The sequence below is a fragment of the Pseudophryne corroboree genome, chromosome 4 (genome assembly GCF_028390025.1).
Source record: "Pseudophryne corroboree isolate aPseCor3 chromosome 4, aPseCor3.hap2, whole genome shotgun sequence".
Taxonomy (NCBI): Eukaryota; Metazoa; Chordata; class Amphibia; order Anura; family Myobatrachidae; genus Pseudophryne; species Pseudophryne corroboree.
Genome location: NC_086447.1, coordinates 268,247,866 through 268,272,109, shown reverse-complemented (window position 1 = coordinate 268,272,109; position 24,244 = coordinate 268,247,866). Strand labels below are relative to the sequence as shown.

At 42.9% G+C, this 24,244-nt stretch overlaps 1 protein-coding gene across 1 annotated transcript in view; it reads left to right on the top strand.

Moving 5' to 3' along the window:
* The window catches only part of C4H3orf33 (chromosome 4 C3orf33 homolog), a 151,478-nt gene that overhangs the window by 119,658 nt on the left and 7,576 nt on the right, over positions 1-24,244 (top strand). Inside the window, exon 4 of the mRNA XM_063916112.1 lies at positions 8,710-8,870. Coding sequence (XP_063772182.1) covers positions 8,710-8,870 — 161 coding nt within the window. The remainder of the gene's footprint in view (positions 1-8,709; positions 8,871-24,244) is intronic.

The window sequence follows — 24,244 nt, the reverse complement described above, 5'->3', positions numbered from 1 at the left end:
TCTGTCACTGTCCCCTGGTGCCTGGGAATTCTGAGCTGCGGGGGGAGAGGGGAGGCTGTGGGCCTGGTGGCCATTTTGGAAGCAGCTCCCTCCCCTCTATTTCATATTATACTGCGCTGAGACTCAGGGGAGATTGCGGGGCTGATTGAAGTGCCTGTGGGCGCGCTGCCCTGCTCCCTAATATGCTCCCCTAATATACTGCCTCGGTTCACTGTCCTTTCCTGTACCCCTGGGACCTCCTCGCTCACCTCTCCTTTTTACCACTGGCTGTTTTGGGGCACATTAAATACTACATTGCTCGCTCACTGTTGGGCCCTCTGACACTGAATACTTGGGACCTGCGTGCCGGCTGAGCCCGATTGGATCCGTGTTGTACCCTGTTGGTGGTTTCAGCTGCGCTAATATGGTAAAAGGCGGTCAAAGTGCGGCTGCGGCCAAGTTGGAGAAATTTGCCCGCCAATCTGCCACCCAGCCGGTGCAGCCATCCCTACTCCCCTCCAGATTGCAGGTGGTGGCAGACGGGGAAACCAAGTTCTTCAGTTCTCCACGGGAGGCGGCGGCCTGGCTGGACAGATATGCTTCAGGCAACCGTTAACTTGCTCCGGACTGATATCCTGATCTCCCTCCTACATGGGCCTTCAGCATGCAAGTATATGTCCGGGGAGCACCCTTTTGTTACGGTGGTTCTGGACTTTGTTGCGTTGTGTTATATACCTCTAGGGTTTCTTTTTGCACTGGGACTCTAGGTCTTTATGCTACGCATTAGTTTGCCGTAGGCACTTGGATCTCCAGGGTTGGGTTTTGTTAGGGATATGTGTATGCCACTGTTTGGGAAGGTATACGGGGAGGGGGGTTGGTATCTGGGTATTGTTGGTTTCTATGCGGGTTCTGTTTTTCTTTCTTCAGTTTATTGTTTTCTATATTTTTGTTTTTTTTTAATGTGAGGTGCTGATGTGCTGTTCAGGCCGGTTAGGCTTGTGGCCCGGGGTCTGCGGACGACACTGTCTTCGGGATAATGTTTTGTGTGGGCGGGCAGGCATTTTTGATTGCAAGGTCCTTTACTCATCCTGCGAGGTGTGTGTGTGATGTGTCCTGGATGACCACTTGGATACCATGCCTGCCTTAAAATTTTTGGCATGGAATGTCCGGGGTATCAGTAATAAAGTAAAGCGATCCCTGGTACTTAAAATGGTTAAGAAATACGACCCGGACATTGTTTGTCTGAGTGAGACTCATTTAGAGGGCAATAGACTGCTGTCGCTCCGCAGGCCTTGGGTGGGATGGGCGTATCATTCCTCTCACTCCTCCTTCTCCTGAGGGGTGTCAGTCATGATTAAAAGATCTGTCCAGTTTGAATTGCTTACTGTGAATACTGACCCTTATGATAGGTTTGTGTTTTCGGAATGCAAATTGAATTCTCGTAATTTTTTCCTGCTATCAGTATATGTCCCTCCACCTTTCTCATATGATGTTTTGCAGAAAGCCACCTCATTTGGCTCCCGGGGTAGGGGGTACCCCATTTAAATTTGCAGATTTCCTGAGTAGTGTGCAGTGGGCGGATGCATGGAGAGTTCGACACCCTACACTTAGGCAGTTCTCGTGCTTCTCCGGTACACATGGCTCATTCTCCAGAATCGACCTGGCCCTGGTCTCCCCTGAGCTCCTGCCTAGAATTCTAGATGTTCACTATGAGGCGCGGGGGGTGTCTGACCATTCACCCTTGCTGTTATCCCTGGAGGTGGAGTGCCAGAGGGGACAGTCGTATTGGAAGCTACATCCATCCTGGCTAGCTCAGTTGGGCGACTGTTCAGACCTGACAACTAAGTGGGAGGGTTTTTTTGCGGATAATGTGGGCTCGGCCCCGGCTCCTGTCATCTGGGACTCATTTAAAGCTTTTCTACGTGGTACGCTGATTGGTAAAATTGCTGCGCACAAAATGTCAGGCAGGGAGAAGGAGAGAATGCTTGAATCCGAGTTTAGGGACCTCGAGATCCGTTATTTGGCGGAGGGCACCTCTGCTCTTAAATCGCAGTGGCTGACGGCTCAGGCGGCATGGCTGGCTCACCTCTCCGATAAAAACGCACGCTCCCTTTTGTTTCGGGCCACTAATTTGTACATGCAGGCAGATAGACCGGGAAGTTTGTTGGCCAATTTAGTGCATTACGACCGGCCTGGGTCTGCGGTTGTGCAGATGTCTGGTCCTGATGGCTCCATTGTAGACAACACCCCAGACATTGCGCAGTTGTTCCTTTCGTATTACAGGGATCTGTATGGGTCTCGGCTGGCATGCTCCGTGGCAGACTTAGATGCATACTTGAATAGTGTTCCCCTCTCCAGACTCTCCTCTGAGGCTTGCAATCTTTTGGAGGCACCTCTGACTTTAGAGGAGGTGACTGCGGCTGTGGGTCTGTCCCCCAGCGGTAAGTCTCTGGGTTGTGGTGGCATCCCTGCTGAGCTGTATAAAACGCATGTTGAGTTCTTTGGCCCTCAGTTGCTTAAGATGTTTACGGATACGTTTACTACTAATCAACTTCCTCCCTCGATGTCTGAGACTGTTATTATAGTGTTACCAAAGCCCGGTAAGGACCCCAGACTCTTGGAGTCCTATAGGCCGATATCCCTTATTCCTACTGATGCCAAGATCCTGGCAAAGATTCTGGCGATTCGGCTTAACTCTGTTATCAAGTCCATAATACATCAGGATCAATCCGGCTTTATGCCGGGTATGTCCACGTCTATTAATCTGCGCCGGCTGTATACCATTCTACAGGCTCCACATGCCTTCCCCTCAGACTCGGTCGTGGTCTCATTGGATGCGGCTAAGGCGTTTGATAACGTTGAATGGTCCTACCTCTGGGGAGTCATGAGATGCATGGGCTTTGGCCCTAATTTTATGCAGTGGATCAGACTGCTGTATCAGACTCCATGTGCCAGGATCTTGGTAAATGGTTACATTTCATCTTCCTTCACCCTGTCTTGGGGTACTAGACAGGGTTGTCCCCTCTCCCCTGCCCTATTTGCTATAGCCATAGAGCCTTTGGTCTGCCTGATTAGGACGTGCCCGGACATCGAGGGAATTGCTACGGGCCCTTGCGTAGACAAAATTGCCCTTTATGCGGACGACATGCTGTTTTTCCTCCATGATTATGCTGTGGCTATGCCAGTCTTGCTGCAGGTCATTGAGGAATTCGGTGGCTTTTCTGGTCTCCGCATCAACTGGCCCATGTCATTTATAATGCCCGTTATTGGCTTTCCTCCTCAGACCCCGAGGCTCTCCTTGCCGCTATATTGGACTGACCAGTTTAAATATCTTGGAATTCAGGTCATAAACGACCCCTCTGACTTCATACCCCTGAATCTAGACCCACTGACGCAGCTGATTATACGCAAGTCGAGAGCGTGGTGCAAGCTTCCTCTGACAGTGACTGGCAGGGTTAGTCTCATTAAAATGATAATTCTGCCCAAGTTACTATATATTGTTTTACAATCCCCGGTCTATATTTTCCCGGCATTCTTTAGGAAATTGAATGGTATATTGTCATCCCTGATCTGGGCCAACAGGCGGCCTAGAATAGGGCTGAACACTCTCACTAGGCTGAAAGCTGATGGAGGTCTAACCCTTCCCAACTTCCAAATGTACTATTATGCGTCCCAGTTATCACACCTCAGCGCGGGGATACCGGCACATTACAATGGGCGTTTCTCCAGTGCTACTATTCGGGCCTCTCTCCAGTGCAGGTTTTGTTGAGTGGGAATGTTTCTTGATATTCTCCCCCTCTTGTCTTCCAGGCCATGAAGATATGGCTCGCTTTGAGAGGCCTGCTTGGGTTTGATGGATTGGACCCGGACACTCCCCTCTGGCACTCTACTTCTCTACCTGAGCTGGGGGCTCTTGAGGGCGGGGTGGTGTGGGCTCCGTACTCCATAGTCTCCATATCCCAATTGTACAACAATGGTACATTGAAGTCGTTCCAGTAGCTGAAAGAGGAATTTTGTTTACCTAATTCTTACTTTTTTAGGTTCCTGCAACTCCGGCATGCCCTGCAATCGCAATTCCGGGACTCGCCCCCGGCGCTCCTCCACTTCCCCATAAAGACCTTTTTGAGTTCGCTGGGCCGGGTTAAGGTGATATCTTTTACCTACTTGTACCTATTAAAAACACTTCATGCAGACCCTCTGTCGGGTCTCCGTGGGCGTTGGGAGGGTGATTTGGGCCCCATTAGCGAGGATGATTGGGAACTTGCCCTGGAATACCCAAGTGTGGTGACCAAGACACTCCGATTTCAACATATACAGCTCTTTATCTTGCATAGATCCTATATGACACCGGCTCGGTTGGCCATGTTTGGGGCTGTCAGTGCAGCTAGTTGCCCTAAATGCGGGGTTGACGGGGGATCCTTCTGGCACCTGGTGTGGGAGTGTCCGTCCATTCAGGTGTTTTGGTCTGGGGTTGGGTCGATTATGGAGCACACGGGGATGCCTGGGAGCATGCTGACTCCGAGATTTTGTATACTGGGAATGGGGGGTCCTGCCCTGGGGTCCAGGTGGGAGGGCCTTTATGCTCGTACTATTTGTGCTTTAGCCAAAGTGTGCATTGCACAGACTTGGTTGGCCCCACGTTCCCCTTCTATATCGGCATTTAAAGCCCTGGTCAGTGATACTCTTCTTAAAGACCGCTATGTGTACATGAAAAATAACGCCATGTCTAAGTATGAGAAAATATGGTCCCCTTGGATTGATTGTGTACTTCTCCCCTGCCCTGGCGATGTGAGAAGCACTGTGCCTCGGAAGAGGTGTGTGTTATGGGTTCGTGTGATACCAGGCTGTGATATTACTTGCTACTATGTACACCTCACATATTTTCTGCTTTAATGTACTACTGCCTCTTGTTGTCTTTTCTTTATCTTCCTTTTTCTTATTCTATTGTTTTTTATTATTTTTCTATTAGTGTTCTAGGAGTTTCTGTAGGCTATGTTACGGTTTACTAGGTGGAGCTGCCACTGTTAGATAACTGGGGTGAAACTTAAAAAAGTCTACTATGCAATATATAACCTGTTTACAGACATTAGCCTTGAGTTTGGTAACCATACGGGAACGAATGCACATGTGATGTAATATACCCTGAACTGAGATTCACATATACTCTAAGCTGGTGTAATGCGTATCCTGTATTACCTGATTTCTCATGTACAATGATTTGTCTGTATTGCCGATCCTTTTTCGAATAAAAATATTCTATTTAAAAAAAATATTTAAGTTCTAATTGACAAACTATATATGTGTAGCTCCATTTAGATGATTCCACGGGAGACAAAAAAAAAAAATAAGTTTTTAAACCAGAGTCTGAAGTATCTTTTAATTCTACAGATATCTCTGTACTTTTATCACCCTCATAACCTTAAAAAGTGGTGTTAGAATCAAATTACACTTGCATGGAATTGCATAATTAAAATGTATACAATTAATAGGGACACATTAGTGGGAAGAAAGACTCTCCTTTGTAAATGCTAATTTTGTGATACACACAATTGAAAACCCTTGTACCAGCATATTAAAGGAGGGAGCGGAAGGGATTTAGTTGGCCACGGAAAAAAAGCATTTTTCAGTGTAAATAGTTTTTACTCATATTGTGGCAAATAAGTTTGCAGTGATTTAGGAAAAACCATGTAGCACTATAGGTGGGACAGATTTTGAATGTGCAGAGAGATTCAGATTTGGGATAGGCCTGTGCAAACCCAAACCTAAATTGCAGTGTAGAAATAAAACTGACCAGCAATTGCGGGCTACATGCAACAGCAGCCCATATTTACCCTGCATGCAGAATAATACATGCAGTGGTGCAATTATGGTAGTACAGCGCATCATTAAGAAATAAGTAGTCTGTACACTGTACCCCCTACTCCAGCCTTCAGGATGCAGTTTGTCCTGTGTTCTTGTCTGGGGCCGCATCTGACATGAAAACAGGGACAACATGCAGGGCACAGGCAGAGAGAAAAGGAGGTGGAGCCTGGCCAGCAGTAGGTCAGCGGCACGCCGTGCGCATGACATCCCACCGCTGGACAGTACAGAGTAGCGAGCCACCCGAGATGATGCAGGAGCATCCTCCTCATGCGGCAGAAGATAAGTGTGGGCTGGGCCTTTGACCGGTGCACAGAGTACTTTTTTTTTTTTAAGCATCATTTTCGGGATCAAGCAATAGGGTCATCGGCCAAAATTTGCTGGTGTAACCTACATAACCAGGGGCGGATTGGGAACAAAAAGCGGCCCTGGAAAAATTTGTATTAGTGGCCCCACATGGGCAGCACCAGAGGTGTAAGGTCTAGCCATGGGCCATGGCAGCAGCACCCTACCCCCAAGACTTTCCAGATAGTGGGCATGTCCAACATCAAGGGGGAAGTTAAAAAGAAATAAAATTAAATATTATGAGCACATTATATGATACACCTTTGGAATTTAGGAAACAATATCATTCTTTAGAAATATATATTTTCTTGCTTATTACACCAACTGTATCCCAATCACTATTCACTCAATCTTATATGTCAGCCAAGCAAGCAGGCAGGCAGAGCATACACTAGATCATCTGCAATCACAGGCTAAGTGGCAAAGTCATTTTCATAAATGCAAATTATTTAGCATCTTATTCATTATGTCTATAAAAAGGACCACATGTCCTCAAACAAAACAGGCCCCACGGGTGCGCCGGCCTACCGGGAATCTTCCCTGTGGGCTCTATGGCCAATCCGCCTTTGTACATAACCTTGTGCGGAAAAAAATAAAACAAAAAATTTATTTAAAAAATAAATAAACAAACAAAAATGATTTATACTCTGCCAATACCCAGCCATTTGGGATATTTCCAGTTTCAAAATTGCGAACCAGAGACGACTGATTTAGGATGAGTGAGTCGTCAACCGACCCAGGAAAACCCACAAGAAGGTGGGTGAATTTCACAGTGGCATCACTAACCATCTGAATAGAATGGAAGATTTTCAGTTTTGAAAACATTCTTCCGATTGTCATAGAGGAATTAGTGCCATATGTGTACAATCTATCACACCCAGAACATTGGGGAAGTGAGAATTTTGATTATCCCCTTCAATGGTGGGTTGTCTTTTTAAAACTCACCTCCCAGGGTGTATTTTTAAATTGGTAGGAGTGCAGAGGGGGATCGCCAGCGCTGATTCCCGGCTGCCTTTGCAGCGCCCAGGAATCAGCATAAACCATTATACAGTTAAGGCCGCCCCCCGGCCAATAAGAGTCCGGGGTGCAGGCTTAACACTGTAATGGTTTATGCTGATTCCGGGGCGCCGTGCAATCAACGCAGGCGGTTCCCGGGGAATTTAGAAGTGATGTAGCTCAAAAATCTTCCATGGTGGCCAGCACCGTCAGTGCAGCTAGCCCTCGGAAGATTTCCGGGCATACCACTTAAGTGGTTAAAGCTAAATTTGGTCTTCTTCCACCATTTGTTGTCATTGTCTGGGAATTTAATAAACTGGCTCAATAATTTGCAGAAAGCCTTAATAACCTAACTGCCATGTACCGATCACATGTGATGGTGCCGCCCCACTGTTCACCCAGTTTTTGACAAGATCATCTGTTCTGCAGATGTGCATAAGATAATATTTAAATATTAAAAAATAGTAATTTTTAAACTATATTAAATAAAAACTGTTAAAAAAATAAACAATTATATGAACCATCATGAAAGGAAAAATCGTCAGTTAAGTGGTTAAGGGCCTTAGATAAAGAACGTAAAAAGGTGGCTTGAGACATACGCCTGACGACCAAATATATAAGGCAGCCAGAAGTTTTTAGAAACCACTGACAGCATAATTAGTGGGCACCCGAGATTCATGGTCCGGCTCCATCAGATTATACAGCAAATAGATTGCACTACATGATTAGCGATAATATTACATCACCTCCAGAACATGCCTAGTATGATACTGACATGGATGTGGAATTGTAAAGTGCACTAACTCACCACCATGTCTTGCTTGTCCTCCACACTAGCCTGGACCATGAATATCCAAACAGTGTCAGTAAAAGGCTCCATTATTCTAGACAGTGTTTGAAAAAAGAAGAAAATTGAATGAAAAAAGCGCAGATAGTGCCGAAAAACGCATTGTATATCCGTTGACTGTACACATGCTGGTGCTCTCTGAAGTCCCCAGAATGCAGTGAATATATCCTGCAGGCAGGAGGAAGTGCATCATGGGAAAAACATTAGTTAAAAACTCAGGGGAGTGAGTAAAAAAGTCATCAAAAAAAACCAACCACATGAATATCAACATTCCTTACAGAATTCATTGTTTTCCAGATTCTACAACTTTAATTGAATAGCTTATACGGGAAAAGTCCAATTTTTCCTATACTGAAAAGTTCACATGCAAAAGACATTTTCCAGGCAAAAACAATAGAATTGGATAGCGCGAAAAAAATACTGAGTGTTGTAACATATTTACGGATGTAGTCCTTTTTCGCAGCCGTCTTAAACACAAACAATCACACACATACATCTTAGCAGTGCGGTTTTCTGGTCAAACCATAAATATGACTGATCTACTAAAAACTTGAACCAAAATAAGTCCTATTCTCCAGTCTATTGCATTGTTCATTACATTTTTTTGTCTCTTAAGCACATAGAAAATAGTGACAAACCAAACTATTCATTCTCCAGAATAAATTGTCTTTTCTAATTCCCAGGGCATGGTCATGGTACTCTGTTGGTTAGACTTGCAGGAGTGGAATTAAGTCAGAGTGGTAAGGTTTGGTTACAAAACCACCTACAGCCGTCACAGATGCTGTGGTTTCAGCTGCTGAACAGGGAGGAGTCTGTCCTGGACTGTTTCATTTTTGTTAAAAAGGTAAAAGCCTCTGCTTGTTTCCACATATATTTTTTATCAGTCTTATAATCCAATGATAAAATAACATACAAAGATAAGCTTGATGTCTATATGTCAGGCTGTAAATTGAAATAAGTCAACAAAGTGAATGCATCATAAGGACTTCAAATTGCGATACTTGCTTTAAACAAGTTGGACTGACTGTTTTACAGTACTTTTTTTTTTTCCTATGAAAAAGGCACCAATTCTCAGAAGGATTTATTCCTGTTTATGGAACTAGTTATAAGAATGGCGTAGTTGCGTACCACTGGAAACCATTAGAAAAAAGCACTGCTGTTTGCTGACATGACATTAGGGTGTCAAAACTTGTCCTTGGAATTGTATCCAGAATTTCTTTATGTGAGCGAAGCAGACAGGGCATAAACCAAATAGAGAGGATGGTAGGAACTGAAGGGGTTAGAGTGGAGCAACCCTGAGAAGTGAGCTGGAGGTGTTATGGGGGAGCACACTAATGGGAGAGAGGGAGCATATCAGTGGGTGGAGAAGTAGCAGGAGTGAACTGGAGAGAAGGAAAAGTGTGAAAAAATGATTAAGTAGCTAGAGAGGAGCAGGAGTGAACTGCAGGAAAGGGAAGAGATGCAGGAGCAAACTGGAGGGGGAGGAGCAAGGAGGCAGCAACCTGAGTGAGGGAGAAAGGGAGTGACCCAGAGCGAAGGTTTTTTATAATTATAAGATATAAATCTCATCCTTTGAAAAAAAAAAATTGTGCATAGTAGCTGGGATATGAAGTTTTCTACGTGGTGAAAATCTATGCTGCTGTACATGTTACATAAGTCTGGTAATTGGCAATAACCCTCAATATTTTTGGAACTCTGACTGTATCTTACCTGTACCTGGTTTCCACTATGTTCATGGGCTTGCCACTATCACAGTAGAACTCCAACTATTACTGTGGGGACGCTGCCTCAGTCCGCAGCTGGCAAGGGACCAAATGGACAGTGGTCATGTCAGTATCCAGTGAGTGACCCACGGTGACTTCCGCAGGTGAGTGTAGGACCAATGAGACCGTTGCCTGACATAAGCAGTCAGTAGGATCTTCTAGTACAGAAGAGGGTAGGTAATCCGCACACGTCTATCAATTTATCTCTGTCCCCAACTCAAAATATCAGTTCTATATTGGCAAAAAGTTTAATGCGGGTGGTGCTCCCTGGAGTATAACCTTTATTATTCCATTTTAAAACAAGGAAATATAAAACATACTCCGTGATGATCTGTTGAAATAAAACGATCCAATAAAACTGTCATCACAGTCTCCGGTAACGACAGAAGAACCTATGCAGATTGGGCGCTCTCGCCTCACAGAAGAGGAACGACTTCGTTGTCGACAGGGTAACCTCTGCATGTACTGTGGGTCCTCCGAACACTTAGTTAAATTCTGCAAACTCCGACCGGGAAACTCTCGCTCCTAGCTTATTCAAGAGAGGTTATGCTAGGAGTTACTCTAGAATCACGTTCTGGGAAAGAGCCGACCTTGTCTATTCAATTAGAGGTTCCAAGTTCTACAGTGAAAGTTTCAGCTCTCCTAGATTCCGGGGCAGCCGAGAACTTCATCTCCTCAGCCTTTGTCATACGGTCTAAAGTTCAAACCATGCCTCTGGAAGCAGCAGTTGCTGTTACAGCAGTGGATGGCAGTCGAATTCCAGATGGTATAATTACTCATCGAACCGTATGTCTTAAGATGAAAGTTGGTGTGCTCCATTCCGAATACCTCTCCTTCTACGTGATTCCCAAAGCCTCTCAAGATGTGATACTTGGTTTACCTTGGTTGCAGAAACATAATCCTCAACTTAATTGGCAAACCATGGAAGTCCTTTCGTGGGGTAAATCTTGTACCAAGGACTGTTTAGCCTCAATTGTACCTCTCCGGTCAATTAGCCTTCCCGATCTACCTCCGGTGTATCAACCCTTTGCGGATGTTTTCAGTAAACAAGCAGCAGACTCTCTACCTCCTCATCGCGAATGGGACTGCCCAATCGTCCTGGTTCCGGGCAAAACCCCTCCTAGGGGACGAATTTATCCGCTATCCATCCCAGAGACGCAAGCTATGTCTGATTATATACAGGAAAATCTAACCAAAGGATTTATCAGACCATCTTCTTCACCTGCAGGAGCCGGATTCTTTTTCGTTAAGAAGAAGGACGGTGGGTTACGACCATGCATAGATTACCGTGGACTCAATGAGATCACTGTGAAAAACAAGTATCCATTACCCTTAATTCCAGAGTTATTTGACCGGGTAAAGGGAGCTACTGTGTTTACAAAACTGGATCTCCGAGGGGCCTACAATTTAATCCGCATCCGGGCAGGGGACGAGTGGAAGACTGCTTTTAATACCCGGGATGGGCATTACGAATACCTTGTAATGCCTTTTGATCTTTGTAATGCACCTGCAGTTTTTCAAAGCTATGTGAATGAACTTTTTCGTGATCTTCTCTACAAGTGTCTAGTAGTGTACCTGGATGATATCCTAATATTCTCTAAGGATCTAAAGTCTCACCGTTACCAAGTTAAAGAGGTACTGACACGTCTGAGGAAAAATCAACTTTATTGTAAGTTAGAGAAGTGCACTTTTGAAGTATCTTCCATACCGTTCCTTGGTTACATCATTTCTGGATCAGAGCTATGTATGGATCGCGGTAAGGTACAAGCTATCCGAGATTGGTCCACTCCTACAACTCTCAAGGGGATTCAGCGATTTCTTGGCTTTGCTAATTTCTATAGGAGATTCATTAAGAATTATTCTACGTTAGCTGCTCCCATCACAGCCCTAACTCGCAAGGGAGCAAATCCTACGAACTGGTCTTCTGAAGCAATCAAAGCCTTCTCTGATTTAAAGCAAGCCTTTGTGTCAGCCCCCATTCTTCGACAGCCTGATTTGAATCGTCCCTTTCTACTAGAGGTGGATGCATCTACAGAAGCAGTAGGAGCTGTGTTATCCCAAGTCTTCGAAGATAAAAAAGTCCATCCCTGCGGATATTTCTCCCGTAAGTTCCTCCCGGCCGAGCGTAATTATGCAATCGGTGAGCAAGAATTACTTGCCATCAAGTTGTCATTTGAGGAGTGGAGATACCTTCTAGAAGGAGCACAACATCGCATTACAGTATATACTGATCATAAGAATCTTCTATATCTGCTGTCAGCTCAGTGCTTAAATCCACGACAAGCTCGATGGGCGCTTTTCTTCACACGATTTAATTTCAAGCTCACCTATCGTCCAGGGTCTCAGAACAAAAAGGCAGATGCCCTTTCTCGGTCCTTTGCTTCTTCTGAATCAAATGATGCTACCACGAATCAAGCCATTGTGAATCCTACGTCCTTTTTAATGACTCGAACCTCTCCAGTTCCTCTGCCTGGCAAGACCTTTGTCGCCACAAGTCTTCGTAAACGGCTGCTTACCTGGGCTCACTCCTCCTCCTTCATGGGTCACCCTGGGGTTCTAAAGACTCTCAAATTTATTCAACAGTCTTATTGGTGGCCACGTCTCAAAGCCGATGTCCAAGAGTTTATAGCAGCATGTCCTAAATGTGCCCAACATAAGAGTCCAAGAAGTTCTCCACCAGGTTTATTACATCCATTATCCATACCCAAACAACCATGGACTCATATCTCAATGGATTTCGTGACCGATCTACCTCCATCAAAAGGGCGAAATACCATTTGGGTGATAGTGGATCGATTTTCGAAAATGGCACATTTCATTCCATTAACTGGGTTACCATCAGCCCCTTTATTAGCCAGATTGTTCATCTCTGAAATCTTCAAGTTGCATGGCCTTCCTCGAGAGATCATCTCTGATCGGGGAACACAGTTTGTGGCCAAGTTTTGGAGGTCGCTTTGTTCATCTTTAAATGTCAAGTTGAATTTTTCTTCTGCATATCATCCTCAGACAGATGGACAAACTGAGAGAGTAAACCAAGACCTTGAAACATTTCTCCGGCTATATATATCGTCCTCACAGGATGACTGGGTTGACTACTTTCCATTGGCAGAATTTGCTCATAATAATCTCTTCCATTCGTCTTCAGAATCTACGCCCTTTTATATTAACTTCGGCTTTCATCCTCGTGTGCCAGAGTTCCATCCATTGCCAGCCCTTCAGGTTCCAGCAGCAGATCAAGAGCTTCAACGTCTATCTAGAATCTGGAGTTGTGTGCGTAAGTCGTTGATCAAAACTTCCGCTCGTTATAAATCTTTTGCAGATAGAAAACGTAAAGCTGTACCGAATTACAAGGTGGGAGACCAAGTTTGGATTTCTACGCGCAATCTCAGGTTCAAAGTTCCTTCTAAGAAATTTGCTCCCAAGTTTATTGGTCCATTTCCCATTGTAAAAGTACTCAACCCTGTGTCATACAAAGTCAAGTTGCCACCATCTTTGAGAATTCCTAACGCCTTTCATACATCTTTACTGAAGCCTTTGATTCTCAATAAGTTCCGTACTACCCAGTTCAAATCTCCTAAAGTTCACTCTTTGCAGAATGAGGAATTTGAAGTTAAAGAGATTGTGGACTCACGTTCCCGATATGGACGTTTTACAGTTTCTGGTCGACTGGAAGGGTTACGGTCCGGAGGAAAGATCCTGGGTTTTCTCTGAAGATGTTCATGCTCCAAGACTGGTACAGAAATACTTCTCCAAAAATCCTGATAAGGTTCAAAGGTGTTCGGAGACCACCCTTAGAAGAGGGGGTACTGTCACGAACCGGTCTCTCACCTCTGCGGGTTCTGGGGTTCATCCGTTGCCAGTGCGGTTGCTCGCGGTGCTGTGCGCCCGTGTGGGGACGCGGCGTGATCAGTGGCACAGGTAATGCAGAGTCTGGGAACTGGGAGTGCGGGGACCAAATGGCCTAAGGCACTGCGGTGTGTCTGCTGTATTGGAGGTGGCCATGTTGGAGACCAAATAGGTAATACAGAGCACTTGTGAAAACACCTGTGGGCAGGTGTAAGCCAATCCCGTGCGTGTGCTGCCTTTAAGTAGGCTGGGATCATGTTACTCTGGGCCAGTGCTTTGTTGTATCCACGCTGTGCTCTAGCTCTGAGCTCTCTCCGTGCATTCCTGTGTGATTCCCGTGGTCCAGATATCGCCTCCGTTCCCAGAGGTCCGTCTGCAGCCTTCACTGCTGAAAGATCCACCGGCTCTCCGCTGTGCTGTCAGTTAATTGCTCACCTACTGGAAACGGTTGAATTCCCAGAGTCTTGCATGAGGTTACCTTGTCGGCCTACCATTCAAAGTTTGGAGGATTCCATTTCCCTCAGCTGTTCGTTTGTTCAACTCTGCATTTAACCCATTCATCACCTTGTCATCTACTACAGTTTCACAGTGATCTCCGGAACCCGCAAGTAACCCAATTCAGTACTTTATATTTTCTATGTTGTCATAACAAGGATAATTCTTCACAGTCTCTCAGTTAACTCTCAAAACTCCATTGCAAATCCTTACAGTTATTTCTTCATGTCTGCATTAACCAGTTAAACACATTCTGCAGTTCAGCATCAAAGCTTGTTTATATTTGGACAATTCAACATTTATTCATCAGCTTGTTTTTGCATATGTTTCCATGAACATTTCTTTTATTTATTTTTGAGTTTTCTCTAGCATATTATTTCTGCCATTCCTGCAATACTTCAGTATAAAATGATGATTAACAACTAGTCATTTAACTCCTTACTGAATTGTTATCTTAATAAATATATGAAACGGAACTTCCTTCGTCCTCCCTGCTTTGTTCATACCCCAGCACCTACACCTGTGGTTGGTTCCGGGTTAACGGATTCACAAAAACACCCGGACCTGACAGTGACTTCCTTACTGGTCCCTGCACCTTACAAATCACACCCTTTTTATTATACTGAATATACACATTTTACAAGTGTCACACCCAGGATTAGAAACCACAACCTATTACACTGGAAGCAGACACGTTACTGATGAAGCTGTTTGCTCCTGTAAAGGAAATATGAGAATTCTAACTATATGAAGTTACTTCTCTGACAAATACATGTAACTTCATATAGTTAGAATTCTCATGATTCCTCTACAGGAGCAAATAGCTCCATCAGTGTCTGTTGTTAGTGTAACAGGTCATGGGTTCTAATCCTGGGTATGACTGCTAAGAAATGTGTGATTTATAATAAAAGACAATGAAATGTATATACAACACACACACACATACATATAGCGAAATGTTCAGCAGCACTCACGACTAATAAACAAACAATACTCAGCTCTGTGGCCACAGAGCTGAGTATTGTTTGTTTATTTGCCGTGAGTGCCGCCGAACATTCCGCTGTGTTTGGGGAGCTGCTTGCTTCTTACGGAGGGCACCGGCGTTTCCATTTGTGCTATCCACGCTGGGGAGGAGTGCCGCTGGATTGTATTTATCTTTATCTATATACATATACACACACACACACACACACACACACTGTATAAATATATATATATATATATATATATATATATATATATATACACATATACACATACACGCATATATTTATCTAAATATAGGGGGGCATTAATATTTATCTTGCCTCCGGGCGACTGGGACGAACTTACGCCACTGTACAGCAGTACTAGTTTATATCAAAAAGTGTGTTGAAAAATAACCCTCAGAGACACGGTTTCACATGTTTGTTTAGTCTGTGGGGAGGTTTTGTTATTACAAAGTCTCCCCTGTAACAATATTACACTCTAGTAGTTGCTGCAGTTTGATTTCACCAGTCGTTGTCTCCCACCAGGGCCATGTGTCTTCCAGTAACACTTAGAAGTAGTTTCCTGTGATCATGTATTTGGTTGCGTGTGCATCTCATATGCTGTTTTCCATTTTTATAAACAGAGCAGAGACATTTATTCTTGTAATACTGTATATATTTCTCCTCAGACGCAGCAACGTATCAGTGAGGCCGGCAATGGGCATCTCTATACATAAGCGCCTCTTGTGGCTTTAGCATACCTTCATACAGACGCAGCATACAACGGCGGCAGCGAAAATAGCGCAGATCTATGAATAAGGCCCACTATCCCTAATTATAAAAATTGTCCACTTAAGCGGTCCTAACATGCTCTGAAGAAGCGCTCATATATGTAAAAACACCACTGTCATTGCTGACTACCTAAATAAAAAAACTACCTGAGCCAATGTTAATTCAGGGACCATTTTATTTGTAGTACTTGACACATATTTCGCTAGGAAAGTTCTGTCAAAAGTGGTAACCTGAAACACTCTGGAGTAGTGGGAGATAAGGTAAGATACTGTGGGGTATTTATTTGGTTAGTAACAGTTTCTTATATAGCACCAGCATATTTCACTGCGCTTTCCAGTTGGGGAGAACCGAATAAAACACTGGGTAATAACATGCATCCAGAGAGATAAGAAGGCCCTGCTCGCAAGCTTACAATCTATAGGCAAAGAAGCTTTGATGCACAAGGATAAATGCTATGTATTGCAAATTGGTCCAGTCAGGTGTCAGAGGTTCTTGGTGGGCTGTATGATGTAGTCACACAGGAATGCTGGCCTAGGGGCAGGGGAATGGGAAAGTAAAGAAAGAGAAAATATGTAAAGTAATGTGTGGACCGTATAGAGGGGATGTAATTGGGTAGTATAGCTTATGGAGGTTATATGGGTGGTTCTGGAATTTGATCATCTTGTCTGAAGAAGTGAATAGGTGAATGTCTTATTGTGTGTGGGAGGACATTCCACAGAGTGGGTACAGCCTGAAAAAAGTCCTGTATCCATGAATTGGAGCAGGTAATGTGTGTGATTTAGAGACACAGATCATGTGCTGATTGGGGAGGTTGAGCTGGGATGATAAGATAAGAGATGTACATTGGTATAGTTTGGGTAATAACCTTACGTGTAAGTAAAAGTTTTTTAAAGTGAATACGGTAAAATACAGGTAACCAATGGCCCGCAGTTGTTTAAGCGGAGAAGGAGGGGGGGGGGGGGGGAGGTGAATTCAATAGCTCTGAAATTATCTCAGCTAATCAAATACCCCCCTTTGTGAGGAAGATCAGACTTGCAGCTGCATTCAAAATGGATTGTAGGGATGAAAGTTTGTTTTGGAGAAGACCAATAAGGAGACTATTGTGATTGACTATTGTAGTAATAAAGGAAATAAGGCGTACATGGATGAGTTTTGCAATGTCTTGTGCAAGATATGGGTGTATTCTGAATGTGTTTTTGATGTAACATGATTGAGAAACAGACTGAATGTGGGGTACGAAAGACAGTTCAGAGGATGACATCTAGGCAGTGATATTGTGTGGTATGGTTGATTTGTCAAGTTATCAACAATTATGGAATATTAGGTTGGTAACTACTATTGGTTGGTAGAAAAATAAATTGTTTTGGAAAGATTAAGTTTGATGTGGCGAGATGACATCCAAGATGAAATGGCAGAGATTAGAGATTGAAAATATGTTTGTTTAGAGTGTTCATAACCTTTTATATAGGAGTGATAGTTTTATGGGAGGAAGTCACTTGGAGTAAGATATTTATGCCACTGATGTTCTACTGTAATCACTTATCCACATTGCACACACAACAATGTAATCACTGATCCTAATTACACTGCATAGTATATCACCATTATACGTCATACACTGAAAATATACATGATTGACAACCGGAAGGTATGCTGGCGGTCACAATACCGACGGCGGAATCCCAATCTGTGAAATCCTGACAGGGGCGAGTTTGTTCCTTCCTACCCCTCATGTCCCCACAGCTCAACCCTAACCATCTACCCCCTTAGTACCTGAACCTAACCTTCCACCAGTGATGCCTAATCACCCTCCCAGACCCTAACCTGCCTGCTATACTTAAGATTGGAATGCCGGCTGTCAGGATTTTGCCGTCAGTCTCCTGACCCTTTTGGAATTCCGCCATCAGCATTTAACGGAGTGTTGGGATTCTGGCGTCATCAAAATGTGCCCCAGATTATATCATATCAATGTAAGAGGTGACATTTGCTTTCAGTTTAAGACCAGCTGTATGTACCCTTGTCAGATGGGGCATATTCTGCTTTCCTTTGCAGGCTCTTCTGCAGTGTGCAACCTTCACTGGTGAATTAATTCAGAAACTTTATGGCACTGAGAGAAATACTGTACAATACTTTGTAACACAGTATGCAGAGTAAATGTAGAAGTTAGATAACAAATGGTAGAAAGGGAAATTATGATGAATGATGAAGTACCCACAAATGCTTTAAACATTTAATTTTACAAGAAACATCTTACAAAACGGATGATAAAAAATCATTAGAAATGTATCCATAAAACATCAATCCTCATAAGACAATCTCTCCTGCAAGTTAGCCTACCCGAAGTGATGGCTCAACACAGATGAACATGTAAAGCCAATTGTTATATTCCCGGGTCTTCTCACCACCATCCACTATGTACTGCCATCTCTCTTAGGAGGTTTCCCTGCATCAAAGTGATATCACTCTCACCTGCTTAACAACGCATTTCCACCTCTACGGTCTTGGTCAGTTGTGAATGAATAAACAGTAAAGAATGAAACGATTTCTGGGCATGCGCACTTGCAGAAAAGTTACAATTGTACGAAAAGGTGCAGAACAGCCTCTTAACAATTTAATAATGTTACATCCTAATATCACAGATTAGTAACGTTACATCCTAATATCACAGATTAGTAACGTTATATCCTAATATCACAGATTAGTAACATTACATCCTAATATCACAGATTAGTAACATTATATCCTAATATCACAGATTAGTATCATTACATCCTAATATCACAGATTAGTATCATTACATCCTAATATCACAGATTAGTAACATTATATCCTAATATCACAGATTAGTAACATTACATCCTAATATCACAGATTAGTAAATGTTATATCCTAATATCACAGATTAGTATAATTACATCCTAATATCACAGATTAGTAACGTTATATCCTAATATCACAGATTAGTAATGTTATATCCTAATATCACAGATTAGTAATGTTGCATCCTAATATCACAGATTAGTAATGTTATATCCTAATATCACAGATTAGTAATGTTATGTCCTAATATCACAGATTAGTAACGTTATATCCTAATATCACAGATTAGTAATGTTATATCCTAATATCACAGATTAGTAATGTTGCATCCTAATATCACAGATTAGTAATGTTATATCCTAATATCACAGATTAGTAATGTTATATCCTAATATCACAGATTAGTAATGTTATGTCCTAATATCACCGATTAGTAACGTTATGTCCTAATATCACAGATTAGTAACGTTATGTCCTAATATCACAGATTAGTAATGTTATATCTTAATATCACAGATTAGTAATGTTGCATCCTAATATCACAGATTAGTAACGTTGCATCCTAATATCACAGATTAGTAACGTTACATCCTAATATCACAGATTAGTAACTTTACATCCTAATATCACAGATTAGTAACGTTACATCCTAATATCCCATATTAGTAACGTTACGTCTTAATATCACCAAAACACAAAAATCTATACTTATTTTATGCAGTGTTTCATAAAAGTAAAATATATCAAAAACATATTCTGCAGGAATGTACTAATATAATGTACTGTACAGGGAATTTTTTATTATATTAATTTATAGAAACCAAATAAGATCAATGCCTGTATTTAACCCTTCTGAGCCTAAGGATCCTAGTTCGTAAATCTACGCATCTCTGTATTATTACACCTCCAATTTTATTTGCTCTATTATTTTATTATATATTAATCCATCTACTGAACAACCATCTTTCTCCTTAAAGTTGTTAGATATTTAATGATTCTACACACCGTTCTTCATGTTCAGTAGATGTTCTCTTAGTTGGGTTTGACTTTGTCTGCTATTCCTTCTTCCCACATATTGTTTTTGACAACTGCATTCGATTACATATAACATTTTTGCTATTACATGTTAGGAAGTCTTTTATTTCAGAATTTTTTCTTTGTGTTATTAGAAATAAATCTTGTTGTGTTATTCTCTTCCCTGCTTTTACAGTTTTTACAATCAATACATTTCCAACATCTATAAAATCCTTGAGATTTTAAAGTGCTCAGGCTATCTGCTTTTGGGGGAACAGCGCCTCTAACACTATGGTCCCTTAGGTTTCGTGCCGTTTTATGTATAGTATTAGGTTTTGGTGGTAGTAGTTACTACGACACTGGATCTTTTGCCAGTATATTCTAATGTTTGGTATTTTTTCTAAACATTTGTATGTCCTATTATAGTCCCAAAACGTGTTTGGATCATCCAGATATGGATGGCACTGATACATTTGGGCAGACAATGACTATTTAAATGTATATATTGGACCCTATTCAGGTTTAGTAGCAGATTCTGGTAAATAAAACACACCTGTGTTGGGCGGATCACTTCCCCGCAACGGTCCTTCACCGCCTATCCCCCGGCTGCCGCTGTCAATCAAAGTGCGATTGCATCCCTCCGGGGTGAGATCGCACTTTGCTAGTTCGTGCATGCATTATGCGAATGCAACGCAGAAGTCTGAAAATCGCCTGTTTGCGATTTTCAGACAATAGCAATCCAACCTTAATGAGGGTCATTGTGCTTTGTCTAAACTGTACATTAATTTAATTTTACAAGAAACATTTTACAAAACGGATGATAAAAAATCATTAGAAATGTATCCATAACACATAAATCCTCATAAGACAATCTCTCCTGCAAGTTAGCCTACCCGAAGTGATGGCTCAACACAGATGAACATGTAAAGCCAATTGTTATATTCCCGGGTCTTCTCACCACCATCCACTATGTACTGCCATCTCTCTTAGGAGGTTTCCCTGCATCAAAGTGATATCACTCTCACCTGCTTAACAACGCATTTCCACCTCTACGGTCTTGGTCAGTTGTGAATGAATAAACAGTAAAGAATGAAACGATTTCTGGGCATGCGCACTTGCAGAAAAGTTACAATTGTACGAAAAGGTGCAGAACAGCCTCTTAACAATTTAATAATGTTACATCCTAATATCACAGATTAGTAACGTTACATCCTAATATCACAGATTAGTAACGTTATATCCTAATATCACAGATTAGTAACATTACATCCTAATATCACAGATTAGTAACATTATATCCTAATATCACAGATTAGTAACATTATATCCTAATATCACAGATTAGTATCATTACATCCTAATATCACAGATTAGTAACATTATATCCTAATATCACAGATTAGTAACATTACATCCTAATATCACAGATTAGTAAATGTTATATCCTAATATCACAGATTAGTATAATTACATCCTAATATCACAGATTAGTAACGTTATATCCTAATATCACAGATTAGTAATGTTATATCCTAATATCACAGATTAGTAATGTTGCATCCTAATATCACAGATTAGTAATGTTATATCCTAATATCACAGATTAGTAATGTTATGTCCTAATATCACAGATTAGTAACGTTATATCCTAATATCACAGATTAGTAATGTTATATCCTAATATCACAGATTAGTAATGTTGCATCCTAATATCACAGATTAGTAATGTTATTTCTCTGGCTGGGTCCACAGGATTATCCACAGGATAACATTGGGATATTGTCGAGCGACAGCGAAAATGGCACCAACACGGTCACGAGCTTTCTGGCCTCCCAGGATGCATTGGGGCCTCCACTATATAGTCCCGCCCACTGATTCAGTCAGATCAGTTTTTTGCTTGGTGCGGCAGGAAGCCGCATGGTCACAGGGCTGCTGTGAAAGCAGCCTCAAGTTTTCATTACTTTATTTTTATAGACTTACTGTTTTTTGTTTGAGCGACTTCTCTTAACAGCGTCTTAAACGTGTATTAGAAGGAGTCGCTCCAACAACTCCCCACCGGGTCGCAACAACGCTTACCTTCGCGGTACAGTGCTGTCTCGACGGGCGTCTGTGTCGGATGTTCTAGCAGGTCCAGCAGACGTTACCAGGCTGTGGCCGGAGCATGGGGAGACCGTGAGTATATGGACTTCCTCTTACTAGAGGGGTCAGGACACAGCTACGCTGATTTGGTGGAGACAACAGACAGCGTGTTGATGCGCCGAACATCTCGAGTGTGACAGCGCTACGCTCCGGGGATCATAGGCGCCAGGACTAGGTGAGGCCGCGATCCTGGGAGTTTAAGTCAACAGGGGGTTTCAGACGCTCTCCTGGCCGTCCCTCCTCCGAGTTCATGGCCAGTTCCCGCGGGTCTCTCGTTTCATGAACTGAATAACCTCACTTCCGGCTCAGACGCTACCACGAGGGTACTCGGTCGCAGCTTAGACGCTGCGGTTGTGTACACTGGATATAAACCCGCCCAGACCGAGTCGCAGGCCTTTAGTGTCTGCATGCACGTGGAGTCGCTCAGCGTCCGTGTCCGTTGGTGAGCGTCCGTGTCCGTTATCAGTTACCAAGAGCGGCAGTGTACACCAGTAGCGTCTGAATCCACTCAGCGTCTTTCGAGCGTCTTTGCTTGGATATGGAAGTGTGGTGAGTCTCCCTGTATCCCGCTCCCTGGAGGCAGGGTATACAGTACTAAAAATTCCTTCTACTTCTTAGTGTGCACTGTTTAATTTTTAGTACCTATTGCATATGAGACCTGTATATTACTGTGTTTTCTGCATGTTATGTTGAAAAAGAACCAGTTAAACAGAAGTACAAATTTCCTACTTATGTATAAGTTATTATGGAGGTTGTATTCTCATATGACAATGTCTAATGCTTTAACATGTGACTGACTGCTAGTATGTGTGCTGACTTTTCTGTGTAATGTCAGTCCTGTTCTGACCCTCAAATCAGGTGCACTGTGGTCAGATTGATTTCACCTCTATATACTGATTATAGGGTGTGGTTCAGTCACAAAATTGTGTAGTCAATATCAGAAAAAATGTCTGTGAGCGGCAAAAGTGATGAGGAGAATTTGTCAAGCACTCCTACAGCCCTAACATGCTTATCTTGTAAGTCAGGGGTAATTGATATGATTCAATTGGTCACTTATGAGGGTTTGTGTGCAAACTGTTTCGCTTTTCAGCGAAGTAAAAAAAAGGAGTTAGTTCAACCTCCAGTAGAGCCACCATGGAATATGTTCGCAAAGACTCTGTCTTCAATAGCGGACAGGTTAGCTCCAGTAGCACCACCTCAGGGGTTAGGTTACACTATGAACCCATACATGCAGCTCCCTTCCTATGGTTTGGTTCCAGTAGCCTCTACAAGCAACCAAGGGGTAGGTAAGACTAAGACAGATACGTCTGTATGGCAGACTACACAAGAGGATACATCGGATGATGATGCGGAAACAATAGATTCAACTCCGTATGATGATCAGTCGCAGAGCTTTAGTTCAGATGATGTAGCTGAACTCATTAATGCAGTAAAGGCTGTGCTTTCTCTGGAAGAACCAGCCAAGACAGCGTTAAAAGCAAAAGCACCTGTATTCAAACGAACAAAGTCAGTGAAAGCTGAATTTCCAGCGTCAGAGGAGTTGACGGAAATGATGGATGAGTCTTGGGCAGCGCCCGGTAAAAAGTATAAGATTCCTAGGAGATGGGATTCTTATTATCCATTTCCTGCTGGAGATTGTTCGAAGAGAGAAGTTCCTCCAAAAGTAGATGCACATGTTCTGCGACTCGTGCACAAATCTGCTTTGCCACTGTCATCTACCTCTTTGAATGATGTCACAGACAGGAGGGTAGAGAGCCTATTGAAAAATATTTTTTCTCTTGTGGGTGCAGTGGTAAGACCTGCTATGGCTTCAGCCTGGGTAGCAAAGGCAATGGGCGAATGGATAGAGGAACTAGAGAATGACATCCCCTCTCCTACTAGGGAGCAAGAGGATCGTCTTTGCCGTTTAAGACAATCTGCCCAGTATTTAGAAGAAGCAGCCATTGATGTAGGCACTGTTGCTTCTAAAGCTTCAGCCCTGGCAGTAGTCGCTCGCAGAGCAGTCTGGCTACGGACCTGGAAGGCAGATGCGGAGTCCAAGAAGGAATTGGAAGCATTGCCTTTCATGGGTAATATATTATTTGGAAAACCTTTATCGGATATCCTAGAGTCAGAGGCTGAATCGAAGAAGGTCAGATTTCCGGCTACCTACAACCCTAAGTCCAAGGGTTTAAAATTTCGCTCATTTCGCTGGCAAAGCAAAGCGAAAGGTAAAGAGGAGCCTAAATAACCCCAGTTTAAATCCAGGGGTAAGAAGCAGTGGGCTAGCAAAAAGCCAGCTTCCAAACCTGAACAAAAGCCCTCAGCCTGAAGAGACGGGCCTCCGCCTGGAGGATTCCAGGGTTGGGGGCCGACTCCTGCAATTTGCATACACATGGCAA